Source organism: Mobula birostris, chromosome 16 (assembly GCF_030028105.1).
Source record: "Mobula birostris isolate sMobBir1 chromosome 16, sMobBir1.hap1, whole genome shotgun sequence".
NCBI lineage: Eukaryota > Metazoa > Chordata > Chondrichthyes > Myliobatiformes > Myliobatidae > Mobula > Mobula birostris.
The window spans coordinates 29225731-29249437 of record NC_092385.1 but is presented as its reverse complement, the minus strand read 5'-3'; the positions used below and the strand labels follow the sequence as shown (position 1 = coordinate 29249437).

The 23707-nt window shown below is 37.8% G+C and overlaps 1 protein-coding gene across 4 annotated transcripts in view; it reads left to right on the top strand.

The window, feature by feature from the left end:
* Positions 1–23707, top strand: part of cadpsa (Ca2+-dependent activator protein for secretion a) — a 511391-nt gene that overhangs the window by 403600 nt on the left and 84084 nt on the right. For 2 of the 4 annotated variants that reach the window (XM_072280503.1, XM_072280502.1), the window contains 5 exons: positions 5758–5914; positions 6961–7102; positions 10752–10886; positions 13187–13342; positions 13874–14021. In XM_072280503.1, the coding sequence (XP_072136604.1) occupies positions 5758–5914; positions 6961–7102; positions 10752–10886; positions 13187–13342; positions 13874–14021 (738 nt within the window). The remainder of the gene's footprint in view (positions 1–5757; positions 5915–6960; positions 7103–10751; positions 10887–13186; positions 13343–13873; positions 14022–23707) is intronic. The other 2 variants (XM_072280505.1, XM_072280504.1) reach the window with 1 other exon arrangement.

The window sequence follows — 23707 nt, the reverse complement described above, 5'->3', positions numbered from 1 at the left end:
TAATCCCCACTGACTCTAGACTGCATTTCCTCTACATGCAGGCTTCTGAGGTGTGTTTCTTTGTTTGTGATAGATCCCAACCTGCAGCTTCAGGAATCCCATTGTTCTGAGCTGCATTTTAAATTCAATCTGTAATCCACATTCAAATCTGAAGAATGGCTGCTCATGAACTTAATATTTGCTATGTACCCTGACTCCAGAATATGCCCTAACATGAATGTAGTACCAAATGTACCTCATCAGAGCTTAATACCATCACAACAGAAGAAAAGAAGGTCACTACGAACCTGAGCAAGGGGATAGAGCAGCTGTAATTGATGCAAAAAAAAGAACAAGGCAAATTTAAATATTAATTTTGATAAAATGTATGTAATTTGTTTCATTAAAATAAGAACTCCACCACATCAGACATCTATATATCTGAATTGACTTTCCAATAGTGTAACACGATTGTAAGTAGGAGCATTACTATCATGCAAGGTTGCTATGGCAAATGTGTCTATATGTAACGAGAGCGTCTTGGACCTCTAGGTGGTCCATAGCAGGGGCGATCGATAAGTTTGTGGCCTAAGGTCGAAGGAGATGAGTTATACCGCTCTCGTTACATGCACGTGCAGTTCAACTCTGAGTGATTATGCAGAAAGTTTGAAATTAATAACTCATCTACTTCTACCTTAGGCCACAAACTTATAAATCACCCCTGCTGTGGACCACTTTCTGGAGGTCCAAGACACCGACTTCTACAAAGAAGGGATCTGTATGCTCCACAACTGCTGGACTAAGTGTGTAAATGTAGGAAAAATAAATGTGCTAGGTTTTCTAAAATTGACTCCTTCTACCTTGGGCCACGAATTTATCAATCACCTCTCGTAAGCAGTGCTGTGGTGTCACTATGAAGAGAGAGAGAGAGTACTCAATAACAGAGTCCTTTCACTTCCCCATCCACGCTCACCCAACAATAATTATAGTCGAGGCTGTAATAGATCATAAGGGTTTTAAAGGTAGGGGTGACACTGTTTTGGAGGAGTTCTGATTCTGGCATTGGGCATGGATCAAGGGATAGGCAGATCAATAATGAACATGATCAAAGGTGGATTATCAGTTCGAAAGGCCCGAGGACAACAGCCCGGTAGCCTCTGTGCATATGTGCATATAACCAATTTCCCCCGGGATCAATAAAGTATGACTATAACAATTCAGCATCCTCTTGGAAGATCGGATCTAATTTCAGAAAGTCTGTGACCACTGCTCTAAGTGCCCAATTGCATGTAGTGATTGAGATTTTAAAAAAACAATCAACCTTGTCGTATACAAAAACAGTATGCCATGCAGTAGAATTAATAGGTTGAGAAGTTCCTTTTTATGTTAACTAGGATTACGGATGTTAGTACTTGATTAATCTATTCTTTTGAAATTGCAGAATTCCCCACAAATTCCCTCAGCCATTTCATAAATATCCTTGAAAATAATTACACATTCTTCTTGGAATGGATTTATACTGAAGGATTTATATTCCAGATCAATCTGACTCCTCTTTATTTATGGGATAGGTGCACTACCTGAAAGGGCAGCATTTATCCCCAATTCCCCATTCCTACTTGGTGGTGGCTGCATTTTTTTTTTGCCTTCTGGTGAAAATGCCATTGTGAGGGGATTCCAGGATTTCGACTCAGCGACAATGAAAGAACAACAATTAAACTTTAAACTTTGTGGGAATAAACGGGACGTTTTCAGAATGGCAGGCGGTGACTAGTGGGGTACCGCAAGGCTCAGTGCTGGGACCCCAGTTGTTTACAATATATATTAATGACTTGGATGAGGGAATTAAATGCAGCATCTCCAAGTTTGCGGATGACACAAAGCTGGGTGGCAGTGTTAGCTGTGAGGAGGATGCTAAGAGGATGCAGGGTGACTTGGATAGGTTGGGTGAGTGGGCAGATTCATGGCAGATGCAATTTAATGTGGATAAATGTGAAGTTATCCACTTTGGTGGCAAAAATAGGAAAACAGATTATTATCTGAATGGTGGCCGATTAGGAAAAGGGGAGGTGCAACGAGACCTGGGTGTCATTATACACCAGTCATTGAAAGTGGGCATGCAGGTTCAGCAGGCGGTGAAAAAGGCGAATGGTATGCTGGCATTTATAGCGAGAGGATTCGAGTACAGGAGCAGGGAGGTACTACTGCAGTTGTACAAGGCCTTGGTGAGACCACACCTGGAGTATTGTGTGCAGTTTTGGTCCCCTAATCTGAGGAAAGACATCCTTGCCATAGAGGGAGTACAAAGAAGGTTCACCAGATTGATTCCTGGGATGGCAGGACTTTCATATGAAGAAAGACTGGATGAACTGGGCTTGTACTCGTTGGAATTTAGAAGATTGAAGGGGGATCTTATTGAAACGTATAAGATCCTAAAGGGATTGGACAGGCTAGATGCAGGAAGATTGTTCCCGATGTTGGGGAAGTCCAGAACGAGGGGTCACAGTTTGAGGATAGAGGGGAAGCCTTTTACGACCGAGATTAGGAAAAACTTCTTCACACAGAGAATGGTGAATCTGTGGAATTCTCTGCCACAGGGATCAGTTGAGGCCAGTTCATTGGCTATATTTAAGAGGGAGTTAGATATGGCCCTTGTGGCTATGGGGGTCAGGGGGTATGGAGGGAAGGCTGGGGCAGGGTTCTGAGTTGGATGATCAGCCATGATCATAATGAATGGCGGTGCAGGCTCGAAGGGCCGAATGGCCTACTCCTGCACCTATTTTCTATGTTTCTATGTAAACAGGAAAAAAATTTTCAGGTGCTGGAAATCCGGAGTAGCACACACAAAATACTGGAGGAATTCCACAGGTCAGGCAGCATCTATGGAGAGGATTAAACTGTCAGCATTTCGGGCCAGGACCCTGACCTACTGAATTTCTCCAGCATTTTGGTGTGTAATTATTAATTTTATACTCGGAATAATATGTGCTGTCAGATGGGAGTGCTCCCATGCTTGTACTTCCATTGTCCCTCGTGGTGGGAGTCATGGGTTTGAGTGGGACTGCAGTCACAATAGCCTAGATGAGTAATTCCAGTGCATTTTGTGAATAGTGGTTCACTGATGGCAGATGGAGTGTATGTTCAGGATAATAGGTTAGGCACCAACTGGACAGACTGCTTTTTACTGGATGTAACCAAGCTTTTTTGTGTGATTGGAGCAGCACTTGTCCAAACACATAGAGAGTGTTCCATTGAACTCTGTGCCTTGTGATTGGTGGAAAGCCCTCAGGAGTCAAAACATCAGTTGCTCACCACAACTTCTGCTTCTGTACCAAAGTACTGATGGTTGATTCCCTTAACCCCACCCACCCCATTCTTTGTTTTATTGGAAGACAGTCAGAAAGAGCAGAAGTTCTTTGTCCTGTCCTTCAGGCCCATCCTACGTTCACTCGTTTCAGAGCCCACAGTTTGACCGTAGATCAGGCTAAGTTCCAGGTATGGATCTTACTGCAAAAAATTTCCAAGTTTTCCAGTTAAAATTCTACTGGCACAAATAACCCCGTCAATGAAATTGATATATTTACAAGAGGAGTTCAGAACCCAGCTGCCTCATGATCCGTGCATCTCATAGAGTTAAATTTCTTCGCATTCGTTAAAATCACAGTGAAATTGAAAGTACATTGCATTACCATCACAAGTGTAAATTCACTACCAAAAATGAGTGTAAAAAATTTGGCATAAGTTGGACTTTAAGTAAGTTGGCTGGTGGCGTAGTAGCATCAGTGCCGGACTTCGGAGCGAAGGCTCCTGAGTTCGAATCCAGCCAACTCCCTTGCACGCTCTCCATCCGTGCTGGGTTGAGTGTCGAGCTAGCAACCCGGCCTCGTAAAAATAAGAAAGCCTGCTAAAAAAAGACACCGTCATGACGGCGTCCCGATAACTCCACTCGGAGTTAAGGGCTTTCTTCTTCTTCTGGACTTTAAGTGCAAGTGAACAAAAATCAAGAGATTATCAGTGAGAACAATCTAATTCTGTACAGTTGTGAATGTTGTAAATACCAATGTGAACGTATTTGGAAAAGCTACACTGCTACTTGTTTATAATTATTTATAAATCACTATCTATTGAGCTTTCTGAAAAAATTGTCTGAATCAAGACTCTTTTATGGATTTAAGCTCCATTTAGGACAATAAAGATTGATTCAAAATGGTATGATGAAAAAAGTAATTTAAAACGTAAAATGCCCATATTAATTTTTTTTGCAACAAATAGTTTAAAATCTTGATGATGGCTGCCTTTAAGTGGAGATTACTTGTTATAAATTTGTACGTAGTATTTGCCATCAGCCTCAGACTCTTACCCCAGAATTTGCTTCTGTTTAATTCCTGTTCCTTTTATTCTCTTTCTCTTTGTTTATCTTGTTACATCTAATTTGAGTCTACTTCACCGTCTATCTTACTCCATCATTTCTCTGATTTCTTCTCTAATTTTAAATCTCTGTGCTACTTGAGATATCCAGCTATTTCTGCTCATTGACCAAGGCCTCAGGTATTCTGTTGACCAGTATCAACTTGTATCACAGAAAACTTCCAATCCAATAGATGAAGAAATGAAATCCATCAAGCAAAACACACTTATGATGCACTACCCTAGCAATTTTTGTGCCATGTAGTTGACTTCAGCTGGATGAAGACACTATAATGACATCCATTCATTTGCCAAGCCACAGATTGGGAGATCCAGCCTTGGCTGACATTTTATCTTGGATTTTACTAAAACGCTAAGTACCAATCTCAGCTAGGTCACTGGCCAACAGCACTAAGCAGAGGTGAGGTACTAAACTGAGAGAAGAGGAAGAGACTTATTAGTGGCCGCAATTCAGATTGTGATTTAAACTCCCTGCATCCTGACCAAAGAGCAATGTTACTAGAGATCATAAAACTGCAGTGCACAGAGACTAACTCATGTTCCCAGCCAGATTCCTATCTCAATAATCTCAAAAGAGCCAGGAGAGAAAATGTGCAAAACCCAAGAATTCTGTTTTTTTTTAAATAGCAGATTTTCAAATTTAATTGGAATTTGCTAGCCAGTTCCCAAAAGTGTTATATTGATTAGTGTAAAATCACTCCTTAAAAATATATATTTAAAAGAAAACAATCTACCTAAAATAAACCTGGCAGATGTTGCCTTGGTATTATTGTATGAAACTTTCATTGCTGGTACCACTCACGTTGCATGTTACTCTCCAGCAACAGGTAACAGGACAAACAATGCATGCATTTTCAACACATTCACATCATTGTTTCTCAGGATGTGAATGTAGCTCCCAAAAACTCGTGGGTAACCATCCCAGAACGTTGGAAAGCATGCACAAGCCCCAGATGCATGAATATTTGAAGTGCAAACTAAAAAATAGCCAGTATACCCAGAGGCATTGTCTTGTAGTAAGCTGGTAAATGGCATGACGTCAGTGAGTTATTGTTAAGAGAACAGCAGAAAAACTTGCTCAAAATGCAAATTAATGTAAGATCCTACATTGTACAAAATTTGAGATGTCTAACTACTCAACTTCTCAATTGGATTTAGGACATTTCCTTTCTTCAGACATATCAGGATGCTTGTTTCTTTACAATAACTCCTTTGGTTCCATAATATAAACACCTACCCTTTAGAGTTAAACATGATCCAGATTCCAGATTTTTATAAAGTTCCATAAAGTATCTAAGAGATTTTATTTGCATTGTTTCTTTGTTTTCCCCCGGCTCTATACTTCAAAAGGCTTTTGCTTGGTGGTCTGATTTGATGGTTGAACATGCAGAGACCTTCCTCTCACTCTTTGCTGTGGACATGGACAGTGTTTTGGAGACACAGGCCCCGGACACCTGGGACAGCTTCCCATTATTTCAGCTGCTCAATGATTTCCTGAGGAGTGATTGTATGTATTATAATTTAACTTAAAAAATCTGTGCTGTTCAATTTTTATTTTCTCAATCAGTTTTTTTAATTGTAACAGTGACCAATAATATTGATCAATTTTGCACTGAGCACCACATTCAATGGGGTTTAAGAATATCAGAGAGATTCATGAAGATACACAATGGGAGAACAATTCTGCCTTTAGTGATGGAAAATGGGACACAATTTTAGAGACTTTAAAAACATATTAGGCTGGACCATTTTCAGGCAGACATCCAGAGCAAGGGGATGGGGGGGGGGGCGGGGGGGGTGATCTAATGTATCTTTAAGATAGGTTAAGCAGTGTTGCCCCATCTTCAGTTTACCTTCAGATTAGCCAGCAACAATGTAGTATATTGTAATATCTTTATATTTTGATAAGCAACCAAGAGCAGGAGTGTTGGGGCCAGCATATCTGCACACCTGTCTGCTGATGGCTTTCCTGCTAAAAATATTTTCTTTTAAAAAAACATCATAAATGTTTATTGAAGTCCAATCAACCTTCTATATTCTGCAGACAATAATTACCTAATGTTATAAAACTGGCCATAAAAATAATCCATCATATGTTCAGTAAAATTTTACTGGAAGTATTATAATTAAATTGTGACAGATTATATAGACATGATTTGTATTCTTTTTGGTAAAAAGAATTGAGAAGTGATCCGATCAAATTGCTTAAAATGTTCAAAGGCTGTGACTTGGTAAATACAGGGAAAATATGTGGGGAAGTCAAGAATAATATTAACATTGAAACCAGAATCTAATCAGAAAATACTTCCTTGCACAATGTGTGGTAGAAAAGTAAGGTTTTTTCCCTCAAATTCCTGTGGAAGCTGTACAGAGTCTTGTTGGTAGACTTAATCAAAACATCATTTTGAATGACAGTGAAGCAATGACTGGAAACTAGGTCCAGGAACAGATCATCAAAGAAATTACAGAATGACAGAAAAAAACAAGAGAGGCTGAATGGTCTGTGTTCCCATTAATATAGCTTTATAAATATATTTTAATTCCCAATTTTAGATAATCTGTTGAATGGAAAATTCCACAAACACCTTCAGGATGTCTTCGCTCCTCTTGTGGTTAGATATGTCGATTTGATGGAGTCATCAATTGCACAATCAATTCACAGGGGCTTTGACCGAGAATCATGGGAGCCTGTAAAGTAAGGACACCTTTTTTGATATATTCTGAATTGAATGCTGATGGAATGAAGATTTACACATGGTGAATAAATTTGCAGTTAGAGTCAAGATATCACATTTTAGCACAACCACAGAATCAATACTGTACAGTGATTTTCATGATGCAAAACCAGCATTCGGCTTAAAGAAAAACTGCAGGATGTACATATTGAAATGGTCACAGTTTACTGTAATAATCCTGCTGATTTGTTTTTGGCTGTTTGCATACAATCAGGAACATTTTCTCAGCCTGAATAAACTTGTATTCAGTGTACTCACTTCTCTGCCACTTTGTAAGCATTATAGTCATAATGTCAGAAACTGTGGTTGTTGGACTGAGAAAGATATATAAAAACAGGGACTTATTTTCAGAGCATAATTTAAAATCATAAAAATGTCATAGGTATAGTTGAAGTAATAGAAATATGAATTTTAAGGTTAGAAAGTCTGACAATCAAAGTTCACCTGTTGTCCACTGTTAAGTATGTTATGGAATTATCTTGCTTCCTGTCAAATGACCTAAAAATATAATTGATGATGAATTTTGAAATAAAGTACGAAAGTTCTCACAAAATACAAATTAAGTCACTTCCAGAATGTTCCTTTAAATGTTTCACACCTAGGTTTCCTGATCAAGTTTTAAATGTGCACTTCTAAATATAATTAAGTTCAATGCATTATAATTGAAGTGAGATGCAAATTAGAGGTAGTTTATACTTTACAAATTAGAGGTACATAGTTTATACTTGAATGCTTGAACCAGCCACCCTCTACAATTTCTCCCCAACCGGGATTCATTGTCCAGGCTGTCACCCCAACCAAATTATTTGGATCAGATGTCCAAGAATAATCAGTGCGTGTGGAATCTAGCACCCGGCAACAGGAGAAGCGACAATGAGAATATTTTAATCTAAAACAAAACAATAATTTCTCAACCACATTATACATGGTTTAACATTCCAATATCTGCACTAAGTGCTGAATGGCAGGTGTGTTTCCTTTCAGGTCCTTTTTACTAGTTCATTGCTGTGATTCAATTATTCACACATGCCGTAAAATGATATCTTCGTAGGCAGGGTTCTTTGCAACGTTGCATATAAAAACGTTAACTAATTCACCTTCTGTTTGAAACAAAAATGCCCCTTTGAGATTTAAAAGTGAAATTGCCAAATCTACAGAGTGGGTTTTAGCTGAAAGCCAGTGGGAAGGTTTACTGGCTAGTTAATTTCTGTCTGCTGGTAGCAGTGTTGTTGAGTCAATGTAGTTTCAATTACCAGGTTTTCCTTCTGTGCTGTAGGTTAGTATCCCCTGGAAAATCCTACTGCCTTTGGCCATCTACTGGCATGAAGGTAGATATCAGATATTCAACAAGGGCCTCATGAGAAGGGTTGTGGGGGGGAGAATGGGAAACTAAGAATGGTGCACTTCAACTTCCCAGAAAAGGAGATGAACTTGCAGCTTGCACCTCTTCACTTTCCTAGTAAACCCTGACTCTCCTTTGTCTGGCAGGAAAGTTGAAGTCATTTTTCTGCTCAGGCACAAATTAAAATAATTGTTAAAAACTAATATAAAATCATTGCTTCATGATCAGTACATTTACGTGAAGTCCTTGCTAACTTGGATATCCATTAAAATGACAAGATAAGCATTTTAATCAGTGTGATCTGGCTAATTGCCAGTGGGGACAAAATGGCTTCTTATCTGCTGACCCATCCACTTTGTCCTTGATGGATTGTGTTAATTTTGTACTTTTCTTTTGATATGGGGAGACATGGTGCAAGCAATTATGTTTAATAATACAATAATACCTTTAATATTTCTACCCTTCACTTATTGTTTGCATTCATTAACATAAAATTGTATTTCGTTCCTTTGGTTAGTAAACAGAAAATGATAAAAGCAAGTTATATCTATAAATTTTCACTTAAAAATGCACACAAGTACAAAGGTTTTAAATGTGAAATAAATTCCATGAAAACTAACAAGTGGCAAATTATTTGTGGTATTTCTCTGTCCAAATACTTTTGTAATTTGGTTATAGGATACATTTTCTAATTTATGGCTGAGCACTGGATTTTCCAGTAATGCTGTAAATATATTTCACTGTCTTAAACTGCTCTACAAACTGCTATATTTTAGCAGTTTACAGACCCAGTGTCAATTTTAGAGCAATACTGTCAAATCTATGTGAAAGCCAAACGATTTTTGCCAAAAGAGGACCATTGGGGCCTGTTCCCTTTTACCTAGATGCCAAATAGTATCTCAAAAATGGCAATACTGCAGTGGAAATAAGGGTACTGATCTTTTTTCTCAATTTGCTTCGGAGTGGTACTGCACACAAACAACTTCTGTTTTTTTCTGCTGTCTGTCCCTGACTATGCCTGAAGAGGGCACAGCAATGTAAATTTCATGCAAATGAATGTCGGAGGGAATGCAGCCAGGCTAACAGTGACAGGTGTACTTCACAGGCAAACTGCCGCATTTCAAAACCTGATGCCACTGATATTTCCACTGCTTAAGCAAACTGATATTTATTCTTGTTTTTTGGTAAATTAAAGACAAAAATTTTCAACTTAAAAGATTAATGTAGCTGTGGGACAATTGCTTGATCATGCTGATACTAATGGTTGTATTCCTTAATCTTGAACCCTGAGTAGTGAGTGAATCTATCGTCAAAACGAGGTCCATCACTACATTGAAACGAGCAACAGATGGGGAGTTAACTCTATATAGACAGTCACTTTAAAACTCCATGTCAATATTCATATTTTCTGAAAAGTTCACAGTTATTTGGCTGCTCATCAAGAATTCATTCTCTTACTGTCAATCTAATCAGAATTTACACCATAAATGATTCTTTCTTGTGCTGTTCTCACATGCCAAAGACTCTGTCTGTGACTATTTCATTTTATAATAAGAAATTTTAAGGATTGTTATTCAGCTAACAAATTTAATTCTCATTCAAATCAACAGTTCACGTTAAACAATTATAATTAATTACTAATTGCAAGATAATACACAAAATAGTTCTTTCATATCTTTGCTGTCATGTGGACATTGGCTCATTTAACTTATTAATTAGATCCAGAATGAATAGTGTTTCAGTGCTAGGGTTAAGAAATTTTCCACTTCCCTTTGCCTGCATTTTGGAACAGACAATAATATTGTTAGCAAATGTTAACACTGAACTTAATTTTTAAAAAAATACTAAGCAAATGGTAGAGGGTTAAAATGATAGATAACTGACACAGCATCACAACTGCATTTAAGACATTTGGTGAATGAACAAATGGATAGTTTTCATTCAGTGATTATATAAATGTAATAACATATTTCATGCCACAGACATTTCTTTTGTTTTCCAAAAATCAACTTTTTGCTTCCAGATGCCTGGTATCTTCTTATTTTTTCTAACTTTGCTTGAATTTTGCTATTGCAACGCTCAGAAAATCCACAGCAACCATAAAGCTCATGGGCATGTGTTAATCAACACAACTTTTGTTGTTTTTTTTAATTTGCTGTGAATTTTTTGATAGTTTTGCAAATTCGTTTAGAGGTGTCACATGCTTCCACATCTGCATCTACATTGTCACTGTTATGGTGTTTTCTTTCTGTCTGTTTCTTCCACAGGAGTTTAACAAGTAATCTGCCCAATGTGAATCTACCAAATGTGAATCTCCCTAAAGTACCAAATCTACCAGTTAACCTCCCACAAATGCCTAGTTTTTCTGCTTCGTCCTGGATCGCTACTATATATGATGCAGAGTGTGTATTGAGTACACGTTAGGTCTGATTTGTCACCTAAAGCAACCTGGCATGAATTTGTTCTTTATCTGCTTGATTTAATTCAAGAAACTGGGTAATAAATAGCAAATCAGATATCTGATTAATTTAGAATATCCATTTTAAATTTTATAAAGAAAATAACTAATGCGTGTTTTAGGCTCAAATAATTAAGGGCCCTCTCTTCATTTATAGACATTCCGTAGTTATGAACAAGTAGTTTTTTTCAGATGTTTTGAAAATAATGAAATTTTATACACCTCTGGTCTATAAATCCAAAATTCAAAGATAATGACCCAGGTAGGATGTCATTTCATACCCATACTTGGTCATAATGTGGACAACTTCTTGCTCAATGTCCAATAAGTCGTCAAGATGACTTCAAACATTTTAAAGATTTTATTACTTAAATATGTCGGAATTATCTTTTCGTTAGAGACGTAATGGTGATTACCTTTCCCCAATGATTTCAGCTTACCAATATATGGCACCCAGAAGTAGTACTGTATCATTGAAGCTAGCTACCTTGACACTGAAAAATATGGTTTCAGTTTCATTTTTTAAAAAATGATCATCTGAAATTTTGTAAAAGCCCTAATTTGCAGTACTTAAAAAGAAATATTTTATCAAAGTGATATACAAAGTTGTTAATTGTACTTAACAGTTTAAATGCATTCAAATCATGATCTATAGCCTTGCAAAGTTGGAATCGTTACAAAGATTTTCATGCCAGGTTGACTATATGGAAGACTAGATTAGGAAACATATGAAAATGGAATGCATAAATGATTTTCCATTTTCTTTTATTGCATGCTGTGTGATGCTTTGGAAAGATATGGATCAAACATTGGAGGAAAGCTAAGTCGACAACCACAATAAAATTTTGTTATGGTGCACCCCATCCAGATGGTGTAGCACAGTCTCTGCCATTAGACTTCTGCTGTCTACTCACAATTTAATTGTGATATGTATAGTATGTTATGAGACATTCTTTATGATATACAACTCGCTGTAACATTCACAATTCTTGGCCCTCTTGGTCTTGGATATTGAGGATGGAACGTACTTTTATAAAAGGCTTGAAAGAAATAAGGTTGATGAAACACAGTTAATAATCCCTGGTTGTGTGGTTGTGTTCTTGGTTCTCCAGAAGTAATGGCATTAAACTTCAGTGTGCTCGAAGAAAGCACTTTGTTGTGACATGGATACTGTATGTTGTCAAAATTAAGTAGACTAAAAAGTGCTTGAATCTATATCTTTCCAATGGAACTGGACTACTAGCAATCCCCTTTCATGCAATATTTGCAACCCCGTCGTCCAGTAGATAAAATACTTTACCTATGTCTGTAGTCAACTAATAAAGGTCCCAAAAACAAATGAACCCTCTTAGGAATATGTTCCTGTCACCACAGAGTTCCCACAAGGTGAGGGTTACCTTGGCATGCTTGGATATGGTCTCATCCCACGGTAGCTTTCTCTACGCTCTGAAGCAATCATTACTTCAGTGCAGCTGGCATCCATCACATTGGAAACGCACGCTGCCATATGTTGTTTCTGAAGATGATGCCAGCAGTAATGGTAATGCATGGTGTGTACAACATCTTAAAAAAAAGTACAGTGTTGGCATTAGTGGTTTGCGAGGATGAATTTCATGAGGCAAGGAAATGTGCTTCAGATCTCACAGTGAAGCCAAGCTGCTAAAATTCTGAATTGCATGGGTTTATTTCATCAAATAGTATTGGTCATAACTAGCATACTTTTGCCAGTCTGGGACGTTTCTTGGAAGAGGATATTTGAATATTTCAAAATTATTTAGACATGATCAGCCAAAATAAAACAGCTGTTGGCTGAGTGGACTGCGTTGCAAGGGATGAAGAGAACAGCAAAGCCTCGCCCACCACTACTTACCACAAAACCACCTGATCCCAACGGAAGCTACTACTTGTTTTTGAGAGACATGTTTTGAAGTGTGCATGAAATCACAACATAAAATAACCACACTTTCTTGGTGGTTATAATTCCAGGTTACTTTTTACCATACACTTTTAAAAACACACTTGTTCGCCAGTAGCTTTGAAAACATCTCCTTTGCAGTCCTTTGAATTGTTAACTGTTATGTAAAATGAGGCAACAAGACTTGAAGGTGTATGATAAAAAAAATCCAGGGCTATGACTATGTTTTCCTTGTTTAAAACTGCTGTACACCCCAAGCATTGATTGCATCTTCCATAATCACTGGCAGTGGCCAGAGAATGATTTTCATATCCTTTTTCCCTTTTCAGCAACGGCTCAGGAACCTCAGAAGATCTGTTCTGGAAACTGGATGCCTTGCAGACCTTTATTAGAGATCTGCATTGGCCAGAGGAGGAGTTTGCAAAGCACCTGGAGCAAAGACTGAAGCTCATGTCCAGCGATATGATTGAATCATGTGTTAAAAGGTTAGGCTTTCTATGGAAGGATTAAAGACAAACCCAGCAAGCATTTGTATGTGAACATAATCCCTATTTAGCGATTATCTGTAAGATTTAATTATAGTTAATGATTGCCAATTTAGAAGTAAAAGAAGCCTGTTGTATTACAGCGACAAGCTTGACAAAGCATGTCAATCATTTGTTGTGTACAATTCTGTATTATAATCACTACAAACATAATCTTAATTGGATATTACATGGGAATGCTTACTGGTGATAGAGGTAGAGGACGGGAATGAAAGTCTTGCAAGCTGCCTCTACCTATAGAAATTACATGTAGGAGTAAAAAGTAATTTGCATGTTTGATAGTAATGTAATGCACAGAGAATAGAATAAGGTATTTTTTTAAGTGTTTGCAATATTTCTTAAAGCAATGATGATGTGGTAAAATATAGATATTACTAAATTTAAAAAAATATTTTAACGTTTGTCACTGACAGGTAGGCCTGAACACCATTTGTGTTGCAGATTTTAAAACAATCCCTTTCCCTTTGTTAGGACTAGGATTGCATTTGAAGCCAAGCTACAGAAGACAAGCAGGTCAACAGATTTCCGTGTCCCACAGTCAATATGCACCATGTTTAATGTGATGGTTGATGCCAAGACACAGTCCACAAAGCTTTGCAGTATGGAGGTGGGCCAGGAAGTAAGTTAACACTTTTTCATGAAAATGAGTATTTCCAGTGAGCAGCTTACAATACAAATCAGATTTAGCTGCAGCAAATCATTACATAATTATAATGCTTAGAGCAAAATATTTATAAAGCATACAAAGATGACCTAATTTATGCATAATACTTTGAACAAAATAATAGCATCTATTAGACTAATTTGCATTAACCCCTTAAATACTTAATCTGTGCTACTGTTTTCAAGAATGGGTGTTTGTTGAACTGCTAAACAAATATCAACAGAGATTTATTTTCTTACAGTTTCATTTGAATGATGCAAAACAACATTAGAAACGCATCCATAATTACTTAGCTTTTCTGGATTTACTGGGTTACAAAAAAATTAACAGAGTCCTCACTGCATCTTAAAAGTACCAAGATAGGCATTTGAAGAGTCTTAATCTGTAAGGCTACAAATTGAAATCTTGCCAGCCTGAATAATCTAAATAACTCACCTTTTGACCATCATTGGCATAATAGGCAGTGTTCTCTTCCTAGGATCAATGGTGGCCTGGCAATGGAGCAGAAGGTCTGACATCTGACCTCCAAAAAGATACAGAATAGAGCTGAGCTGAGAATGATTGACGATTGTTGGAGCCACAAACAGCTGTCAGTTCAATTTAGCTGATCATTGATTTATAAGTCTTTTCGCACTTCCCTGTCCATAACAAACAAAGAATCAGTAGGGATAACAGATCCTTGAAACAAAATTTGAGCAAAGTTCAAAAATGAATTCCTAAATTCAGAAAGCTGGTATTTAGAAGCCCCAGTTCAAAGAAAAATAATAAAATGCTTCAAAATCAACAACAACAGAATTGTAAACTCAGGCCAGAAGGAAGCCATTCAGCGTATTGCGCCAGTTTTAGCTCTTTGAGTAAGATGTCCAGTTTAGTTCATAACCCAAACTTCTTCCTATTACCCTACAAAGTAGTTCTCTATTAAGTACTTATGAAAAGTTCCCATATAATCTACTTCTAATATACTTCTAGGTGGTGCTTTCCAGATCTTGACAGACTTCTGATTGAAATAGTTTCTGCTCATTTCCCTCTGGTTCTTTTGTGAATTGGTTTAGAGCAAGTGCAGGAAGAAATTGTTGCTTCCCACAAGGTCTTTCAAAACCCCTCAGTATTTTGAACGCACGTTAGATCCTCCTTTAATCTTTGCTGCTTTAAGGGAGCAATCCAAACCTCTTTGATCACTCCAAGTAAGCAGTCTCTCATCCCAGGTATAATCCTGTAAAATTCTTCTGAGACTTTTTCATCATTCCCAAAGTGATGTTCCATAGTATACTCAATGCTCCAGCTATGACCAGTCAGTGATTTGCAGTTTAGTACCATTTCCCCATTTGAAATTTTGTGCCCATTTTATAAAATCCAACTTGTAACAATACAGCAACACAAGAAGATCATAAAAATAATATCTTTGAAGTTTTAAGGCTGTTCTCAACCATGAACACCCTCTAATGGATAGATCTTCGGATTTCTAGAAACTTTACACAACAGAAGTCTACTCAGCCTATCAAATCCCTGCCAGAATAAGCACAGAAGAAGATGAATCATTCTTGATCTGGCCCACAGCCCATACTCACCTGATCTGAGTGTGGAGGATTTCCCTCTCTGGCCTTCTCTGCTATGAGAAGTCTGATTGTGACAACTCTGCAGCAGAGTACGGAATACTTCCAACAAGCTTTGACATTAGTCAAAGCTGTAAGTATATTTTAACAGTTTTCAAATGTCTTTCAGTATAACACACTTGAAAACTAGTGAAATTGATCATTATTTGAATAAAATGTAATAATACTCAAAATAATTAAAAATTAAAAAGAAAGAAACATTTGCAAATAATTTGAAAATGAAATAATATAGAAATATTTTTTAAGTAAAATTATTGAAGTGGTGGCGTTAACCTCCACTCCGGTGCTAGGTCTGACCTGACAGGATTAGAAAGCCTGTAGAATCCCATCAGCACTGGATCCTACTCCAGGTGCAGTCCGTTGATGGACTATAGCAATGGTTGCAATTCAGTTTGTTAGTCAGTAATTCTTGGACTTTTGCATTAAGAACCACATGAGCGAAAGTCTAAGACTTACTGAATTACCAATCTGTAATATCATTTAAGAACTTTTTATTGATTTAAATGTTATTTGGATTTATTTTTGTAAGCTCTATGATATTATCACACGCTCTTAATTAAAGGCATTTAATTCAATTGCCTCTTTTTTCTGCAAATAGGCCTACACTGGCAAAAATAGTTGAGACAGACAATTGCATTGATCATTTGATGCCAAAATAATACAATAAATTCATGTGCATATTCTTTAAATTTCAACATGGAGAATTACTATATTCTACTCTCAGACTTTTCCTTGTAACCTTTGGAAATTTTGTAAGAAGTTTCATCCAAATTCTTCCTTCCTGCAGGGGGGTACTTGCATACAAAAAGTATGTTCAATGAAAATTCTGTACTTTGTCCTAAAACTACCTCTCTTGTGATTGAGGAAGGACCAGGATTTCCCAGTGATCTCTCAAAAATAGTCAATATCTCCATGAGAATAATGACAAAGGATCATTCTCAGCTGTAAACGTTGCTGCTAACATTGTGAAATATTCTAATGTGAATGACTCAATGACATCAACATGGTTAAGATTAATTTGTTTTATTATCATACAAACTTACAAATTAGGAGCAAGTGAAAGCTACCTGGCCCTTCAATCCATTCAATAAGATCACATAGAGCATAGAAATTTACAGCACATTACAGGCCCTTTGGCTCACAATGTCGTGCCGACTATATTATCTACTCTAGGGACTGCCTAAAATTTCCCAAGCACATAGCCCTCTATTTTTTTGAGCTCCATGTACCTATCTAAGAGGCTCTTAAAAGACCCTATTGTATCCGCTTCCACCACCGCTGCTGGCAATGCATTCCACGCACCTACCACTCTCTGTGTGAAAAACTTAACCCTGACATCCCCTTGGTACCTATTTCCAAGCACCTTAAAACTATGCCCCCTTATGTTAGCCATTTCAGCCCTGGGAAAAAGCCTCTGGCGATCCACACAATCAATGCCCTCATCATCTTATACACCTCTATCAGGTCACCTCTCATCCTCTGTCACTCCAAGGAGAAAAGACCAAGTACATTTGGCCTATTCTCATAAAGTACACCCTCCAATCCAGGCAACATCCTTGTAAGTTTCCTCTGCACTCTCTCTATAGTATTCACATCCTTCCTGTAGTGAGGTGACCAGAACTGAACACAGTACTCCAAGTCGACCAACATCCTATATAGTTGTAACATTACCTCACGGCTCTTGAACTCAATCCCACGGTTGATGAATGCCAGCACACCATACACTTTCTTAACAACACTGTCAAACTGCGTAGCAGCTTTGAGTGTCCTATCAACACGGACCCCACGATCTCTCAGATCCTCCACACTGCCAAGAGTCTTACCATTTATATTATATTCTGTCTTCAAATTGAACCTACCAAAATGAACCACTTCACACTTACCTGAGTCGAAGTGTATCTGCCCCTTCTCAGCCCAGTTCTGCATCCTATCGACGTCCTGCTGTAACCTCTGACAACCTTCCAGATTATCCACAACACAGTAAGTTTGTGTCATCAGCAAACTTACTAACCCACCCTTCTACTTCTTCATCCAGGTCATTTATAAAAATCACAAAGAGGAGGGGTCCCAGAACAGATCCCTGCAGAACACCGCTGGCCACTGACCTCCATGCAGAATATGAATGATCTACAACCACTCTTTGCCTTCTGTGGGCAAGCCAATTCTGGATCCACAAAGCACGGTCTCCTTGGATCCCATGCCTCCTTACTTTCTGAAGACGACTGGCATGGGGAACCTTATCAAATGCCTTACTGAAATCCATATACACTACATCCACTGCTCTACCTTCATCAATGTGTTTTGTTACTTCCTCAAAGAATTCCATCAGGCTCGTAAGGCACGACCTGCCCTTGACAAGGCCACGCTGATGACATCTGCTCTGATGGTAGCCGCAGTTCTGCATACCTGTCTGCCTCTGTTAACTTTTCACCCCTTTATCAAGATTCTGCTTTAAAATATTCTTCTTCTGTCCTTCAGTAGGAAGGATCCATGAACCTCAGAGATAAAGCTAAATTATTTTTCCCATTCTTTACTTGGCAAACCCTTAATTTTGAACAGCAACCTTGATTCTGGATTCTCACACAAGAATGAAGTCTGTCCCACCTTTCTTCATTGGACAATCTAGCCACTCTGTCTACTATTCAGGCAATGCACTTACCTGCTTCCTTAAATAAAGAGGTCTATGCTGTGAATCAGAAGTACTTTATGAGATTGAACCATAACTTCCCCACTTTTGCAATATCTTGTTCATTTTGAATAATTAAAATAAGAGCATCAGCCTCAGTAATCACCTCTCCTAATGCACTAGAATTCACTCCTTCAGGAGCCTAGGGACTTGTTATCCCACAGCTCTAACAATCTTGTTCCCTGAGACTTTCCTGGGGAATGCTGTTTCTTTGAGTTCCTTCCTCCATTGCAATTCTCAGTTTTCATCTATTTCTTGTATTCTTTCTAGTGAAGAGCTATGTATGTCCTATGCCTTATTTCTTATTTTAATTCTTCACACTTACTGTCTATAGGACCAATGCTTGACTCTCAGTAAAGTTAACACAAAATAGCACTAGATTCATTAGTTATCAACAGTGAAACACGTATAAGGCATACTATCTACTCAGTCTTAATGACCTGAAAGTGTGTATAGTTTAATTCAAACAAAAAACTAGGATTAAGTTCATTGAATATATCCCAGTTTAACCTAAGGCTCAGCTCTTTCCCTTGATTCCCTTGACATAGATATTTCAGCCTATGTCAGTCCTTGTCAGAGATACCAGACTGTGGACTGATTCTCAAGAAGTTACGATTTTATTGTAAATGTGTACCAAAATTGATATATAGCAAGTGGAAAAATACTTTTTTCCCATCAGAAGTGTCAATAGATTCATGTAAAGTTTGTCAATATATTCATTAACATTGCTTGAAGGACATTAAGTTCCCAGAGTCATCTTCCAAGCCCTTTAAACCTTTCAGCTGATTGGCATGAACCATATCTTCACACTTTTGGGGCTCACAGCTTTTCAAAGTTTTTTTTCTATTTGCCCTTTTAACTTACATTCTATTTAGTTGGCTCTATTTATGATACATCTTACCACACTTACAAATCCTTCCAGCTTCTGGATTGGGTGAATACTATTCTTAGTGCACCTTCATATTTTCTTAAGTTATGCATTTGATTTAGCTGTTCTGTCTATTTGTTAGTTTTTCTATGAAACTTTTGCGACCTAAGGATTAAACAGATTAGTTTTAATTTTACTGTGTCACGAGTGATGTAACAATATGTAAAATTATTTGGACTTGAGAATGAAATGTTTAACCAATGATTATATACTTATCAATATCTTCTTCAAATCTCGATATTGAGAATTTAATGTCCTGGTGAATATCTCGGCCCAAAACGTCGACTGTTTATTCATTTCCATAGATGCTGCCCAACCTGCTGAGTTCCTGCAGCATTTTGTGTGCATTGCTCTGGATTTCCAGCCTCTACACAGAATCTCTTGAGTTTACTAAGAATTACATATTGGTGGAAAGACAATGGGATTAATACAAGGGGAAATATGAAAGCATGACATGGTCAGCAATATTAAAGTCCAAGTACTGTCCAGTTGTACTAAAATGGTACATCTGAAATATTTGATCTCAGTCAAACACATAGTCTGGTTGAGTCATGTTGTAGGGTGGGTCAGTGCACAGTTCATTAAATCCAGAATAATTATTGATAATAGTGATATAGTGATATTTAATTGTCTCATCCTTAATGCTAGTATCTTATAATAGAAGAAACTCCATCAGTTCTGTACGGATTTTACCTAGTGATTTTCTGGATAATTTGCTTGCTATCTAATTTCCTCATCATTTAGTTACCAAGTTGAAGCTGTTCAAGTTCAAGTTCATTGTCATTTAACCGTATACATGTATACTGCCAAATAAAACAATGTTTTTCCAAACCAGGGTACTCAGCACAGTGCATGTAATCCACACACAACACACGAATATTACCAAAAAATAAATTAACAAATAATAAATATATTCTAGAAGATTGACATTTAGAATCATTTAGATTGACATTTAATTATCCTAATTTTATTGATTACATTCCTCTTCACTCCCTTCAAAACATTAACACTACCTTGATTGTTTCCAAATCTTTGGCATATGTGCCAATGCTTTAATGATTTTGTCAGTTGTCTCTCTCACCTGAACTCATTAACTATGTTAAAGTTGTGCTCTTGTCAAACAACTTCGCACATCTGCGACCTGTTTTTCTGTGCAATCTCAATCTCCAGTTCAAATTCCATATTGCAATGACCGGTAACATTTGTACGCATGTTGTGTTACAGTACCATGTCATATGTCTGACAATTCAAGCCATTCTTGGGCAGAGACTGATTAATGCATGGTCCATAAGATCAAGTCCAGAGGTCCCTGAGGAAATGACAGAAGTAACTAAAAACTGCCAAGTGTTGTATTTGATATTCATGGCTAGGGTTACCACTACTTCATGCAGCAAAACCATAAGGTAACATGAAGAGAAACCAGTCAGTTATCTGCAAAAAAGATCAACTTTTCTTTAGTATTATAAAATATCATCACTTGAAATTGCATTGTTTAACATAAATTAGAAGAAACATTTCCAGACATTCTATACTTTCCAGTCTTGGGTAAGTTCTGTGATTATTCCATTAAAAGGAGTTGGTTATACCAAGTGATGTCTACAAAATGCTTGAAATATCCTGTTATATTTCATTATGGTGTGAACTTTGTGAGAATTTTATCATTTAGCCACAATCAACATAGAACAGTACAGGATAACATCAGGCCCTTCAGCCCATGACATCATGCCAGACTAATTAAACTAGTAATTAAATGCTTAACTAAACTAATCCCTTCTACCTGAAGTGTCCATATTAGTCATTCTCTGCACATTCATAATGTCCGTATGATCTCCCAAAGTACAACAGCTTATATTTAACCAGATTAAACTCCATCTGCCATTTCTCTGCTCATATCTGCAACTAAGATCTATATCACAACACTGTTGTGTATCATTGGACAATACACAGAACGGGAGATTGCATTGGACATTTTTATTGTGATCACAAGACCCTGTTAGGCACTGGTTATATAGTATACTGCAAGTCCAGTTCACTGGTTCATTGGCAGGGAAGGTGCGTTGCCTCGGTTGTGATGAGGACTAGGCCTTCATGCCACGGGGTCACCTGTTTCAGCAACCCAGGGGAGAAGATGCAGAGGTAGTGTGGGAGAGAGCAGAGGCCTCTGGGTGTGCTGGAATCCAACCTGGGTGGGGCTGGCCCCTCCCATCAGTGCTGCCCTCCAGTGTTCAGTTGGTGGAAGAGCAAGCTGGACCAGGAAAACTTACCAGCAGTCTACAGGTTATGCCACTCATGGACTATTGTTTTTCTTTGTGACTATGTTTTTCTACTGTCATGACCATATATGCTATGTACAGTATGCTGTGTGCTGTTGGTAATATGATTTGCACCTTGGCCCCAGAGGAACGATAGTCCATTTGGCTATATACATGTATGGTTACATGTATTCTCAATCGTGATTCTGAAGTTCCAGAACCTGGGCCTCTGTACCTCCCTCTACAACTGGATCCTCGACTTCCTAACCAGAAGACCACAATCTGTGTGGATTGGTGATAATATATCCTCCTCGCTGACAATCAGCACTGGTGCACCTCGGGTGTGTACTTAGCCCACTGCTCTACTCTCTATGTACACATGACTGTATGGCTAGGCATAGCTCAAGTACCATCTATAAATTTGCTGATGATACAACCATTGTTGGTAGAATCTCAGGTGATGACAAGAGGGTGTACAGAAGTGAGATATGCCAACTAGTGGAGTGGTGCCACAGCAACAACCTGGCACTCAACATTAGTAAGACAAAAGAGCTGATTGTGGACTTCAGGAAGGGTAAGATGAAGGAATACATACCAATCCTCATAGAGGGATCAGAAGTGGAGAGAGTGAGCAGCTTCAAGTTTCTGGGTGTCAAGATCTCTGAGGATCTAACCTGGTCTCAACATATTGATGTAGTCATAAAGAAGGCAAAACAGCCGCTATACTTTATTAGGTGTTTGAAGAGATTTGGCATGTCAACAAATACACTCAAAAAACTTCTATAGTTGTACAGTGGAGAGCATTCTGACAGGCTGCATCACTGCACAGGACCAAAAGAAGCTGCAGGAGGTTGTAAATCTAGTCAGTTCCATCTTAGGTACTAGCCTACAGAGTACCCAGGACATATTTAGGGAGCGGTGTCTCAGAAAAGCAGCGTCCATTATTAAGCATCTCCAGCACCCAGGGCATGCCCTTTTCTCACTGTTACCATCAGGTTGGAGGTACAGAAGCCTGAAGGCACACACTCAGTGATTCAGGAACAGCTTCTTCCCCTCTGCCATCCGATTCCTAAATGGACATTGAATCTTTGGACCCTATCTCACTTTTTTTTAATAAACAGTATTTCTGTTTTTGCACATTTTTTGTAATTTATTCAGTACATGTAATTGATTAACTTATTTTTTTTCTCTCTACTAGATTACGTATTGCATTGAACTGCTGCTGCTAAATTAACAAATTTCACATCACATACCAGTGATAATAAACCTGATTCTGATTCTGAATGAATTAGACTTGAACTTGGACATCAACATTTTTGTCCTGGTCATTTACAGTACACTACATACATATATCACATAAAGCAGATCCCTGTCAAACACCAGTAGTCATAGACTTCCAGTCCAAATTAGTCCCATAAACCACTTACTTCTGTCTTCTATGGGCAAACCAAATTTGAGAGAAAACAACCAAGTCAGTGTGGATCCCATGCATCTTAATCTTTTGGATGAGCCTACCATGAAGAACCTTGTTAAATGCCTTACTAAACTTCACTGTAGATAACATCTGCAGCTCAGCTTTCATTAATCACCTTCATCGTCTCCTCAAAAAACACAATCAAGTTAGTAGACACAACTTGCCCCACTGAGAGCTATACTTTTTGTAAAGAGTATTCCACCCAATGAGTGTTCCATTCACTGAGTGGGATATTCCACAAAATTATTTTCACTTATTAATTAGAGTCAAATTGATCAATCCTGATTTATGCAGTTGTGTAGTTGAAGGTTTTCCTTGTGAATTGGAAACTTATTTAGGAACTGATACCTAGGCTGTATGGGGATATGCATTCATACTATGCTCCTTTTTTTTTAGAATAGTTGAATCTTACACCAATATGATCCTTAAAATGTCATTAGAGCATAGAAATCATTGATGCCAATTTGTATGAAGTAATCTCTCCCAAAACTACTCTTTGACAAAATTCACAAAATTAGTCAGAATTACATACAGACATTATAGAATTCAGACCATCATAATTTCTTCTAAATTTAATTCACCATTCTATTAACTAAACCACAATTTTAAAAAAAGAAGAGATTGTTTGGTTGCATGAGCTTGCAAACCATGCCTGGTAAATTACATTATCTTGGTCTTTTTTTTAGTT